Genomic DNA, 14,416 nt, shown 5'->3' on the forward strand with positions numbered 1-14,416 from the left:
AGTAAAGTCGAACTATGTGTAACAACTTTTACAAAAATGAAATAAAATTATAAGTAAATTATTAACAAAATGTCTCCTCGTGGATTTCCAGTGGTTGTGTTCCTTCATGTTTTTCTTGGAGGAGATGATATACAATCTCTCTAAGTAAATTCTAACAAAAAAAATAAATTGTTAATATAATAAAAAAAATATTTAAAAGTCAATTTTAAAAGTGAAACATATTATTACCTTAATTCGTATTGCCTCATCATCAATAGCGGTACCTCCTTTCTTTCTACTTCTTCGACTCAATTGTTGTATTTCAATATAACTCGATTTTCTACCATTCTCTTGAGACTAACAAGATAAAAATTCCACATTTAATGCCATATATTAATAGTATAAATTATTCTATATGTGCAACGACTTATATTGCTAATTTACACATTCCATCAAAAGCTAACTAATATACATTACATTGCTTGTAATTAATATCCAGAATCCCATAAAACCTTGGAACGTCAAGGATAAGAGCATTAAAGTGTAAAACAAAAAATGAACAGTGAGCAACTAACTATAAGGAAGAGAAAAATAATTTCAATTCTTTTAAATTTATATTCCAATGATGGAATACTAATGTGTCCCTGTGCATGAGTCCCTTTCTTTTTGTTTGCATTTTCTTTATTGATTTTTCAAGTTTTCTAGCACAAAAATTTATAATGAAATTATAACATCTATAAGCATATGTTAAAAATAATTCATATTAGTTATATCTCAGCAGACTTCCAATAGTTACATAAAATCTTCGCAAGTTTGAGGTGTCAATCCATAAGGAATGGGTTGTATTGCAACAAGCTCTTCTAGTGGAGTATTTGAATCATAAGATGTAGCTTTCATTTCAATCCTCCACCGTCTCCATGCAGCCCCCGTCATTTGCATTATAACTCTTCTATGGTGATTGGGGATACAAAAACATGCCTATAAACATAAAATGAAATATGTTAATGCTTTAAATTCAAAATTGAAATTAAACACTTGTAAACATACGGTAACAAGTTTACATGCATCATTCAAGAGATTTGTCAGTATTTTTCTCCAATCTAAAAAGCTTAGGAGCAACACAACTCCATTCCGTGCAATAGTCCTAATAAAATTTGCAAGCATCGATTATAAATTACCATAAGGTTATCCCCTTTCATTGAATTTTACTACCAGCATATGATCGGGATGTAATGAATGAATATCTCTCATAATAGTCTTGCCACATTTTTTTTCTGAGCTTGGGATGAAGACATGATCTCATTTTCATCTGAAAAATATAATTTACACTTAGTGTTGCAAAAAATAATTTATTGTTCATATCCAAAAGTATTTTTCACCTTGATTATTAACCTCCTCATTTTGTATCTCCAATGGTGAATGGGATGTTGTGTTTAGTGATTCATTTTCATGATCAACTCCTCTGTTACTTGATTCTTCTCCCCAAGATCAACTTTGGCTATTTTGGATTAGCTTTCACATTCCTTTGTTTACCATTTTGAAAGTTACCTACAAATCACAATATAGAAATATGAATGAAGTTTGAAGTGTAAAATCAGAAACTATCATAGAATGTTCAAGCATAATGGTCACATTTCACTTTTTTTACTGAAAAAGATAAGCAATCTAGAAGGTAAATCGTGCTCAACCAACTCAAATATGAATTTTTAACCGCTCCCTATTTTTGTTTTTTCAAGCAAAGTTAGAGGTGGAAAGGAATATTCAGAAGAATAGAGCTCGAAGTTCTACGCACTTAAGATCAACTAACAACTTCTAGATCCTATATTCTCCTATGAGATATAAATTCAAATCATGGCATTAGATTAAAGCTACGTAACACAAGGGTCAATTATGCAAGGAGTGTGTTGGCTTACTATAGCCATTATTTGCACACTTGACCTATAGTGCAAATCCAAACATCTGGTTTGTTTCTTAGGCTGGTCCATATGAAGTAGCACATTATTGATCAATGGAACAATGGTTAACTCTTGGACAAAATTTCATTTGTAAATACCTGTTGGGTTATAAAAATTAAAGAAATCAAGGTTCACTGCATTTTTAGTTAAAACATAAGCTGAAGCTATCAGTCAATATCACTTATATTACAATCACTTATATCATAATCCTGATACAAGCTTTGGACAGAAAACAAAGATTTAATAAGCTGGAAGATTCAGGCGCTGCTTGTTTGGGGGGTTTGGAATGGGAATGGAATGAAACTTGGTGCTTGGTTTGGGGAAATGATGGGACCTACGGATTCATTTCTCTAAATATAGGAATGGGGCATTCCTGAGTATTATGAGGGGTATGAGAATCATTCCCGTTTCATTAATATTTACAATCATTTCCATATCCTTTCCCATTCCCTTACCCGAACCAAGCGCCCCCTCAATAAGCTTATATCTAGTAAGATTATCTTTGAACGAAAAACAAAGATGGAATATACATGTGACAACTAAATGGATATAAGATTCATCATTTTGATAATGCCCGGAAAAAACCCCTAAACAAATTCCAAAAGCAAGAGTCGTTACTGTTGGATCGAAAAGCGCTAGAGGGGAGGGGGTGAATAGCGCTCGTGGCTTTCACTTTTCGTTTCGGAAAATCAACGAGTAAATGCAGCGAAAATATAAAACACTGAGACACAAGCAAACACAGGGATTTACTTGGTTTGGAGCATGTGGTGACTCCTACTCCAAGGCTCACGCTCGTTGAACGTTTACTTTGAGTAACAACTATAAGCTCACAAATATTACAAGATATGATTACAATAATACTGTACTGAAAAACTATACCGACAACAAGAAATTGAAACTTCACAACTTCGGGTCATCGAGGTCTTATTATAGCTCAATCAGATCGTCTCGTTAGTAGTACGCTGAAGAAAGATGGTCTTTTTGATGATCTCCTAAGCCTCTGCTCGAGACAGGCTTATATAAGTCGTTGAGGGCGCCTCCATCACCGGCGGATTCGCAGCATGCATAAGATCCGCGACTCCCGCTGCTTATCCTCTTGAGGGCTTCTCTGATGCCCTTAAGGGTGCCTCCAAGTCCATCTGAGGCGCCTCAGCACTCCAAGAGGGCGCCTTTAATCCGACTTTTTACGCAACTTCTGCCAAAGCATCCGAGGCACCTCCAAGCTCCATGGTGGCACCTCGAACACTGTTTATCCGGGGATTTGAGTTCTTTTTACGTCCTGCAAGATATGTTAGTCCACAAAACAACAACATATCCTGCAAAACAAAGTTAGCATACTATAAACATGATAACCAAAGTATTTGACAGTCTCCAGACTGTCTGGTTCTGACTTTGGATTTCTGTTCGGAAATCCTAGGTCAAACTGACGTCTACTGTTCCCTCAGCGGGAAACGCGTCCTCACCTACTCCACTCAGGAGAGTATACCTGTTGTCAGTTCGATTCTTCATATCGACTGGACTTTTTCTCAGCATCCGAATCTTCAGGTCTTTCCGCTGGACGTCCGCTCCACGACCCGCCCAGACTTTCCACCCGATCGGTAACACCGAGATTTTCACCTAGAGTTTCCGACTCTAAGACTTTTGCCCAAAGACCTCGACTCGCCAAGGCTTTCCGCCTAGGGTTACCACCCCCTAGGAATTAGGGTTACCACCCCTTAGGAATTTCTGTCTGCCTAACCGCAACTAGGACTTTTGCCTAAGACATCTTAGGACTTTTCCTGTAAACTCGTTCAAACACATTAGATCACAAATAACCTTAACTTTAAATCCTTTATCATTATCAAAACTCAGGTTCGATCATCGGATGCTTCCTACACCAACAGTTACCTGTAAAAAGAGGTTAAAGGATCAAAGATAGGGCGAACAAAGAGAGGTCGAAGGATAAAGCCCCTAACAGCAAATAGGAATGTCCAATCCTATGTAGAAGGCTCCCAAAATCAATAAGCAAAAAAATAAAAAACTCGGAAACAGAGACAAAGGAATCGACAACAACGATAGGTCAAATAGTATAGGCGGAGGTTATCCTAGCTGTGTATCTAGGAGGCGACGGAGGTTCTCCTACTTGTGTAACTGGAAGGAGGCGGAGGTTGGAGGCAGAGGTTGGAGGTTGGAGGCGGAGGTTATCCTAGTTGCATACCTGTGAGGAGACGGAGGTTCTCCTGACTGTGTAACTGGAAGGAGGCGGAGGTCGAAGGTCGGAGGCGGAGGTCAGAACGAGGCTGTTAGCGATAGTGTGTCCGTGGAATTGAATCGGGAAATAGCGGGCCGGTGTGTAAGGTAAGGTGAGGAGGGAGATAATAGCGAGAATGTGATATTTTGGGTGCAGTGTGACGGAGGGAAGTTAATATAAAGGCTCATTTGTATTATTAATTTTATTATTTATTTAATTTTAATAAATTAATTTTAAAAAAATTAGGAATGTAAATTATGTTAAGGTAATGAAATTTTTTATTAAAATTTTGAAATACAAAGAAAAGTGTTAGGTTATAAAATTTGATATGGATTTGATTAAAACATTGTTTAATTGTTTAACCAATTATAATTTTATCACCATTAACACTTAAAAAAATTATTACCCAAGAAAAACTAAATCAAGAAATAACCTCGAAAAACAAAATCAAAGACAATTTAAGAAGTGAATGTGTAAAGATACTTCTATAGGATGCAATTAATTTGATGGGTTGCTGGAATAGAGAGGGTCGCGGAGCAAGAAAGGGTCGCTGGAACAGAAAGGACGGATGGAATTGTGAAAATAACATCAGATGCGATCATGTTTTTTTTAAATCTCGTATGTGACCTTTTGAAGCGGTTTTAAACCGCTGCTATAACAATCATATAGAATCGATTTCGTAAACCGATTCTATATGTAGCTAACAGCGACAATTTCTTAACCGCTTCTAAAAATGATCTACTGAACTGATTTTAGAAGTAGTTTAGTTAGACTGATTATATTGATTCAATTTTTACAATCGTTTTATCAATTGTTGTTAATTTTCTGATTCTTATGTCTATTTTTTTAGAGTAAGCTCGAGTTTATGCCTATTTTTGAGTTTTAATTTGTCCCATCTCATAAATTCTATAGACTCTTTAGAGGACTTATAAAAGTGTGTGTATTTTTTTACTACTAGATATATTTTAATTCATCAATTATCGATAATTTTATAGGAAATGATTTCACACGGTGCGTAAGTAAACAATACATATGTAAAATACCGAGAAGAAATATAGCTGCGACTGTGCTGAAAGGTCTAAGTAGGCATGCAATCCATGACAACAGTAACGATTGAGATGGCAGCATAGACAGGCGTTGAATCGGGCACAGTCCTGTCTCTCTCCTTTGCCTCATCATCCGCATTCAATGGATTTGACAACAGCTGGTATCAGGAAAGACGCATCGATATGATCATGCATGTCACCAACTACGTTAGCTTCTACCGACTGTGCGTAATGAATCATGCACATACGAGAAGCAAGATTAGACTGAAAAGAGATGGCTCATCCAGACATGTGGAACATGCATGCATGGGATTTAATGCAGCCCACGAGTGATCACTGAGATGTTCACATGCACTTTGTCTTCCTTCAGTCCTCATTGTGCGTGTGAGACGATATCATTATATCAACAGTCGCTGCAAATTCTTCATTTAAGTAGCACCACTTTAAGAAATACCTATCAGATATACACCCAATTAGTCATGGGCTGAATCACTCTTGGATTAGGATGAAGTTCTATCCATTTTTAAAAATCTATAAGTAAAATTTTATTTCCTCATTTTATTTTAACTCATATTATCTATAGTAATTTTATTTCAGTCCTTATTTCTTCCTATTAAATTATCAAAAATTTTAATTAAACATAAATTTTCCTTTATTTATTGTTTCACCTCCCTACGCGTATTGTTATATCTGTGCATAAGTAGTCGGTGCTGCTGTCTTCCTTATTCCTCCTAGCATGCGTCTAACTGCGATTTGACTAGTACAATCACAACAAACCTTGTCCTTATTAGGGTGCTATATCTGTGGGGCATTGTCGCAGCCGCAGTCACGACCCTGTCGTCACTATCTTTCTCCCTGACCACCATGACATCACATTCATTGCTATCCCCGTTTATAATTTTATCGTCATTGTTCTCCCTGCCACAAGCGACGTTAACTCCGCCCTGTCGTCACGACTCAACCACAATCATCGCCGTTGGAACACCAGCGTCGACAATCAACCCCAGGTAATTTTAAATTTTGGCTACGCCCCTGCAATTAGTATACTAAACCAATTACATTATTCAAAATAATTATGTGGAGAAAATTGTTTACGTTTGGTTTAAATTTTTTTTGGAATTCGAGCTTAGTTCAGGTATAGTTTGTATTTGATTCATTTATATATTATCGAACTCTAAACTTAAATTTATTTGATTATTTGAAATTTTACTTTTTAAGCTTATTTGATTAATTATTGAGTTTCATAATACAAATTTATTTGTTTGTTTTAATTTTTTTTTTATTTATTTATTATGATAAAAATTTTATTAATGAATATGATTTAGTTCATGAACATTATTCATGGATGCTGTTCATTAATATTAACAAGCTAAATATATATGTTAAAAAAAATTATTTAATTTAATGAGTTAGTAAGTTTGTTCCTTTAATTGATCTAGATATATAAAATGAACATGAACAAATTCTTATAAATTGAATATCAAATTTATTTTTATTTATGAGTGTTCGGTTCATTTACCATCCTACGTGCATCCAATTACTTTACGTCTAGTTGTGGTGGCGGCGCCTACAATATCGACCAAACTCTGCCACTGATCTCAATCGCTGTGACATTTAATTTCTTGGTACAACCATATCAAGAACAGGCACTGTTTCTCGATTTGATATGCCTTCGGGAAGCCAATAATATAGCTCCAGATTCAAGTGTGCCTATTTATACTCCTCCCTGTGAAATTCTACTTCTTCCATTTTGCATTGATGATCTGCATGGCTAGGTCAGTGGCGATGAAGAGGAGGAGGATTAGCAGATCATCAGGAATGGTGAAGAAGCCACTTCAGCGTGCGGTGCTAAGGAAGATGAGGCGGCTTAAGGAGCTGGTCCCAGGATGCTGCAGGAACACTGCGATTGGTTTTGAGGAATTGCTGAGGACGACTGCACAGTACGTTACATTCCTGGAGTTGAAGATAATTATTCTTAAGAGGACAATAGATCTTCGTGGAGGGTTTAATAAATCTAATTAGCACTAATTAATAAGCGTTAGTTGTTATCAAGAACCATGTTTAATTGCATGCTGAAGGTGCTAGTTGTCCGAGTGTTTCTACTGTAAGTTTTTCTTTCAAGGTAATTAATATTGCAGCAGTGCTACTGTCTCTCTGTGGTATCTTGAAATCGATATCGCCTATGTTTGCATGAATAAATATTAATTGCATCTCTAGTTCAGACGTAAGTACAAAGTAATCAATGTTCACGAGTGAAGAAAGGATTAGTCTTAATTAGCAGAAACATTGCTCGTCATTTTGTTATAATTTGAAGTCAATTAGTAGAGGTTTCACAGTTTAATATTATAATGAACTACACTTCTATCTATAACAGCGGCTAGTGCCCAAAATCACAATTATATAAAATTTATTGTGGTTCAATAATTATGAAGAACATTCACTTCGTTAGATCTTCTCCTTCTCTTCTTTTTTCTCCTTTTTTATATATCACATGCGATTGAGCTCAGCCTTCGACCTAACTTATGGGATATTATAAGGGGTATTACATAAAATATCATAAAGATGTTCTTCATATTAATCTATTTTCATTATAAAGAAAAAGCTAATACAAAAGCATGCACCTCAATTTGTATAAAAAAATAATATGGAGAGAGCGGTGTTTATAGCATGCCATGCCATATTACAGCAACACGCTGAATTGAGTGATAAAGCAGAATGGAACAGTCGCACATCTTGTCACCCATGTCTCACGGATCTTGCCAACTCAATTTTTAAAAATTAATTTCCGTTATTTCTCTTCTAATTATCACATTCATTTTCGTCATTTTTTTTAAAAAGGACAATTTTTATTAAATTTTTTTACCTCAAATTGTTCATACTGAGAGTTTACAATTAATTAACAACTGCCTAATCTCAATGTAAATGCTTGTGATTATTTACACTTCAAATTATGCCGTTGCTCGGCTTGCAGGCTTTCCACGTCTCTCCGTGCTTCTCGAAACTTCACCGAATCCTTTCACGGGTTGCACCTATTTAACTGTCGAAGAAAAAAAGTGGGGCCTTATGTTACGTTTCATCCGATTAGTTGAAATTGGTGGGGCCGGCAGGTTGTCGAACGCTCACTTCACCCCCAGTGGTTACACTACTTATTCACAAACTATTATTTAAAAAAAAAAGAAATTGAAAATAAAACTAACAAACAATGTGGCATGAATTAACCCATTTAAAAATAGCGAAAATAATGATAAAAAATGGTTTAAACCCTACACGCTCTTGTTGTTGAGCCGGTAACCGTAGTAAGAAAGGTACCATTTCACGAACTTTTTGAGGCCGGTGTCCAGGTTGGTGGTGGGCTTGTAGCCGAGCTCGGCTCGAGCCGAGCTGATGTTGGCGTGGGTGAAGGGCACATCGCCGTTCCCCGGCATCTCCAGCACGTGCTTCTTCGCCTTCACTTTCAGATGGCGCTCCAGGATTCTCACCAGAGCCGGCACGGTCACCGGAGATGTGTTTCCCAGGTTGCAGATCCGGTACTGCGCCGGCCGCCGCTTCTTTCCGCCGCTCCCTGTACTCGCCTCCGCCGTGTCCAGCGCTGCAACGCACCCTCGGACGATGTCGTCGATGTAGGTGAAGTCGCGCGCGAGATCGGCGCCGTCGCGGCGTCGGTAGATGTTGATGGGCTTGCCCTGTAGGATGTTGCGGGTGAAGGAGTAGTAGGCCATGTCGGGCCGGCCCCACGGTCCGTATACGGTGAAGAAGCGGAGACCAGTGATGGAGAGGCCGTAGATGTGGTTGTATACGTGGGTGATCTCCTCGCCGGCCTTCTTGGTGGCGGCGTAGAGGGAGGCCGGTCGGTCGGTACGGTGCGACTCGGAAAAGGGAACCTTGTCGTTGAGGCCGTAGACGGAGGAGGAGGAGGCCCAGATGACGGAGGGCTGTGGATCAGCAGACTTGCAGGCCTCCAGGAGGGTGACGAGCCCGGCGACGTTGCTGTGCACGTACGACGCCGGATTCTCAATGGCGTAGCGGACGCCGGCCTGAGCTGCGAGGTGCATCACGTGGGTGAAGGGGACGGTGTCGAACAGCTTGGCCAGGAGGCGAGCATCGTTGACATCGCCCTCCACGACGAAGACCCCTTGGGAATCAAGCAGCGCTTTGCGGGCCTTCTTTAGGGAGGGGTCGTAGTAGGCGTTGAAGTTATCAAGCCCGACGACGCCATCCCCGCGGCGGCGGAGGGCCAACGAAACGTGTGAGCCAACGAACCCAGCGGCGCCGGTAATGAGAACCGTGATCCCGTCGGGGCGGGTCACGGCTGCGGAAGAGCGGATCTGGCGCTCCCAGTGGAGGCCTCCCCAAGTGGCGGTGAAGTATCGGGAGGATGTGGCAACGAAGCTCCGGAAGCTGAGGTAGGAGGCGGTGAGAGCGACGAGGAGGAGCGCCCACAGGAAGAGCGTGCTCGTGGAGGCGAAGCAGCGATGAAGCTGCCGGTTCAGCGCGTGCGTCCTCTCGATCTTCACCTTTCCCGGCGTCGAGGGGAACAAATCGTCGTCGATGACCCTCAACTTCATCTCCCCAGTGATCGATCCAGGTATTCTTTTCTTTCACAATTAGATCTCTAGAACAGCGAGATCGATCGAGGCACGGTAATCTTAACAATTCGATCTCAAGAACAAATGGATCGATACAGATCGACGAGGCATCAAAGAGACTAAAGCAGAGCACTAAAGAAGAACCTGAGATTTTTTAATCTGCACATGGTAAAGAGGGCAGGGTCGGCGGTAGAATGCCTAAATAGGGAAACCGGGAGACCGATAAGCCAAGAAAGGATTATTTAAGACTGCACCTGCTGATCGCGCCGCGTGAAGCCAGTCCGAGACAGGGTGCTCCGGCTTCCAATCGACTTCCAAATCGCACGGCTGAAAAGAGGGAGAGGAAAAGAAAGAGGGCCGGCTAAAGACTGTTAATCTGCCAAGGAGTTTGGTTAGGAAGAAAGAAACGAATAGATAAGGATTTTTTTTTTTAAAAAAATCACAAATATATTTTAAATTTATTTTTTCTTAATTTTATATCAAATAAACAACAATTTATCCTTTTCTCATCCGTATCTTCTTTCATGCAAAAAAAAAAAAAAGTATTAAATTAGCATCTCTTTTTTCAAAAATTAAAATAAAAAAAATTAAATGAGTTTCTCTCTGGTAATTTTATTTTTAGTAATTTTATTTTTAAAATATTTATAAATTAAGGTGACATTTGGTAAGATGTAATGTGTCTTATAATATAATCAGGATTATATTAAAAACTTGATTATTTTATTTTGTTTACTTTTAAATTTGTAATGTATAATCTCGATTACAAAAGGTAGTGAAGTTTTGTAATCTGGATTATAAAGTAAATACTATGTAATCCGATTATATTACGAGGTCATCGTTTAACCAAAATTTGAATGTCGAATATGCCCCTAGTTCATCGCCACCCGCCACTCCTCGCCCGTCGTCGGTCGCCCGTCGCCACCACCGTCTGCCGACCGTCAGCGCCCCCGCAGTCGGCGCAAGCCGTCGTTGTCACCCGCTGGCGACGGTCGGCAGTGGCAGCCGCTAGTTGTCGGTGGCTGCCGCAAGCTCTGGCAGAGGTGCAACGACCATGGATAGAAGTCACAGAATATTTTTATCATTTTATAATAATATGAATTATATTTCTTATAAAAAATAATAGACACCAAACAAAAGAATGTAATCATCGTTGTAATCAAAGATTACATACATACATTATCAAATGTAATAATGTAATCAAGATTACATTACATTACAAATTTGATTACATTACAAGCTTAATTACATTACACCCAACCAAATGTAGCCTAAGCGTTATAATATAAGTTACCAAATAGTTTCTACCATATATAAAAACTACCGGCTAACTACTACAATATGTAGAAACTAGCAGGTAGATGCTACATATTGTAAAAGCTACATGCTAGTTTATACGTATTCAATCATGGTTAGATTATATTCATTTGAAATTTAATGAGTGTCATGAAATCTACATATTTGTTTTACTCAATGAAATATTATTTTATTTAGATTATCACATAGTGAAGCAAAATCAAAATGATATAAAGTACCATTATAGAATTCTACACGTGGTAGAAACTACATGCTAGCTTCTACAAAATATAGTAAATGTCATAGAATCTTCATCTTTTGATTTGCTCGTTGAAATATTGTTTGAATCAAGTTATGACTCGAAGAAGTAAAATCAAAATATACAAAATCATTGTTATAGAAGCTAGTTGCTAGCTTCTAAATAATTGAATGATCAAATAATGTAAGGGTATTTTGGATAGTTCGTGTTAAATGGAGCGCCCATTTAACTTTAATTGGAAATCAGACACTCATCTAACGATTTTGCAAATGATGGACACCCTTTTAAATTTTGCCCGATCTTTTAAACAATGATCACCCATGGATGAACCTAGGCTTACTGGCAGAGCACCCCACTGACGGAGCGATCGCATTATTAGTCATCATTAAATACTCAAGTAGAGGATGACTCTTATCAATATGGAACGACCTATGAAGGTCAACAATCAGTGTCCAACGTAAGTACTTTCCATATTTATCTTGGTGGCTAGTGAAAAAATTTTATAAAATCAAATCACTCACTTTTTAAGATTAGTAGGTTTGAAAAGTCGGATACCATGATTAAAAAAATCTATATACCACTCAAAATTTATCTTCTTTTCAAATGACCTTGGTTAGATAATAATTGTTACGCAAAGAGGGGGGCAACACCTCTCAACCTTATGGTTCCGTGGCGTGCTTACTCCATAAAAATGGTCGAAGATTTATTAGAATTTGTTCTTCACAAGAGAATCACATTCAATAATTCTCATAATATAATAAGTTTATAATGATTCCTATAAATAGTGAACAAACTTCAAACCCGGTAAAATCGTAACAGAATTCTATTATAAAAAATCGTAACTAAATTTTATTATAAAGAATTATAATAGAATTATGTTATAAAAAATCTTAACAGATTTTTTTCCATTACATTCCTTACATTGGCTTTCATTCAGATATAAATCACTCTTCAACAATCTCCACCTTGGCAAATATTTACCCCTTTAAAGAACACGAGTATCTGAGTAAAATTCCACCTAGATCTCTGGGTCTAGGCTTCCTTCCTCTATGATCTAGAGATATGAATTAAGTTTAAGCAATGTTTGAACTTCTCTGTCATCACTGGATTTGTCAACATATCTGCAGTATTGTCTGCAGTGTGAACCTTCTCAAGTTGAATTTCCTCAGAATCAATCAGTTATCTGATCTTGTGAAATCTCACATCAATGTGCTTGATTCTCGCATGATATACCTAATTCTTCACCAAATAGATAACACTCTGACTATTGTATAACAACTTGACTCATCTTTACTGAACGCCTAGTTTTCTAACCAACGTTGTAAGCGATAAAACTTCCTTCGCTGCTTCAGCTGCTGCCATGTACTCCGACTCTATAGTGGACAATGCAACAATAGCTTGGATTATAAACTTTCAATAGATAGGTCCTCCTACTACAGTAAACACATATTATGTAATAGACCTCCCATCATCTAAATCTTCTACATAATCTACATCAATGTACCTAACAACTAAAGGATTTTTTAGTTGTCTACTAAAAATAATGTTATAATCAGTTGTATTTCTCAAGCATATGAAAATTCACTTCACTGCATCCTAATGTGGTTGACTATGATTTGAGAGAAATTTGCTCACCATACTAACTTCTTGCGCCAAAGCTGGTCTCGTTCAAACCATGACATATATCAGGCAACCAACTACACTAGCATAAAAAACCTTTGATATCTCTTGGATATCTTCATCTATCTTTAGGCACTATATGTTGAAGATTAGTGGCAGACTAGAAGGGGGGTTGAATAGCTTGGTCATCCTAAATTGTTAGCTTCTCTACAAATTGTTAGTTGCGCAAGCGGAATAATAATGAACATAAAGTAAAAGAGAAAATAATCAAACTCTAACATGTTTCCTTTTACGTGATTCGAAGATTGCTTGCTCCTACTCTACAGCTTATCCTTGAGGTGGATGAATTCTGAATCCTTCGGTGGATTATTCCCGAGCAATCTCTAGCTAAATGAGCTCCTTTTCGGTGGAGCAAAAATCTCCCACAATGAAACTCTTCTTCTTTATAGGATTGAGAATTAGGTGTCGGAAGAAGAGTGTAGGCTTAGAAAGCTTGGAGGCAAAGACTAGGAGTATATCAATTAAAACAGTAATATCCTTCAATGCCTCAAGCTCCATATATATAGAGAGAGGAAAGAGTTGATCACACATCAACTTATTTCCTGCGCACCAGTCGACTGGCAAACTCATCGGTCGACTGATGCTACCGTTGGATGCAACCAACGGCTACTTCGCAGAATCAGGGATTCTGCCAACAGTCACCAACAACCACTTATCAGTTGACTGGTAAAGATACCAGTCAATTGGTCGCTGCTAGCTAAGCAAATAGAATGCCTCTGTTCGCCCCCAGTCAACTGCTCAGTCGACTGATAAATCCATCAGTCGACTAGTCCGGTTACACACTCAACTCTCATCCTCTCTGGAGTTGTCCTTTGAAGCCCTCTTCCTCGGCCTTCGTCCCTCAAATACACTCGAGCCCACGGCTCCTCTCCATGTATCCTTCGTGTTGCCTTGAAGTCTGCTTCTCTCAACTCCACTTTATTTCTTCTCGTTCAGCAGTCCCTCAGATGTCTTCCATATCATCCTTCACCACCTTCTCAAGAACCCGAGCCCTAGGATGAGCCTCCCTAACTTGGCCGCACCAAGTTAACCATCAAGTCTTGCATAACTCAAACACATATCAAACGAATATGAAACATAATTTAAACTCTTTGACACACATATCAAAACCTATGATCGTACCTGATCAAAACTAGGTTGATTGCACCCATACTATATACTAGATAACTTGAAGTAATGCGCCAGAGTTGTGCTCGTCGAGTTTGCATTCTTCATATTTAACCTATCTAACACCTTCTCCACATAGCTACTTTGAGGCAACCATAATATTCTTGCAACTTTATTCCTATGAAACTCCATCTCAAGAATCTTCTTAGTCTCACTCAAATTTTTCATGTCAAATTCCTTACTTTGCAACCTCTTCAATTTGTCAATCTCTTCATCTTCTT

At 38.3% G+C, this 14,416-nt stretch overlaps 1 protein-coding gene across 1 annotated transcript; it reads right to left on the bottom strand.

The window, feature by feature from the left end:
* Positions 1 to 8,415: 8,415 nt before the first annotated feature.
* On the bottom strand, positions 8,416 to 9,775 carry LOC121981662 (UDP-glucuronate 4-epimerase 1-like). Its single transcript, XM_042534282.1, has one exon. It carries the CDS (start codon positions 9,773 to 9,775, stop codon positions 8,474 to 8,476), a length of 1,302 nt encoding a protein of 433 aa, XP_042390216.1. The 3' UTR covers positions 8,416 to 8,473.
* Positions 9,776 to 14,416: the final 4,641 nt, after the last annotated feature.

This window comes from Zingiber officinale, chromosome 5A, assembly GCF_018446385.1.
Source record: "Zingiber officinale cultivar Zhangliang chromosome 5A, Zo_v1.1, whole genome shotgun sequence".
In the NCBI taxonomy this organism is placed as follows: domain Eukaryota; kingdom Viridiplantae; phylum Streptophyta; class Magnoliopsida; order Zingiberales; family Zingiberaceae; genus Zingiber; species Zingiber officinale.

Excerpts from the sequence above, each read along its gene's own strand:
- LOC121981662 (XM_042534282.1), bottom strand. The coding sequence starts at position 9,775 with ATGAAGTTGAGGGTCATCGACGACGATTTGTTCCCCTCGACGCCGGGA.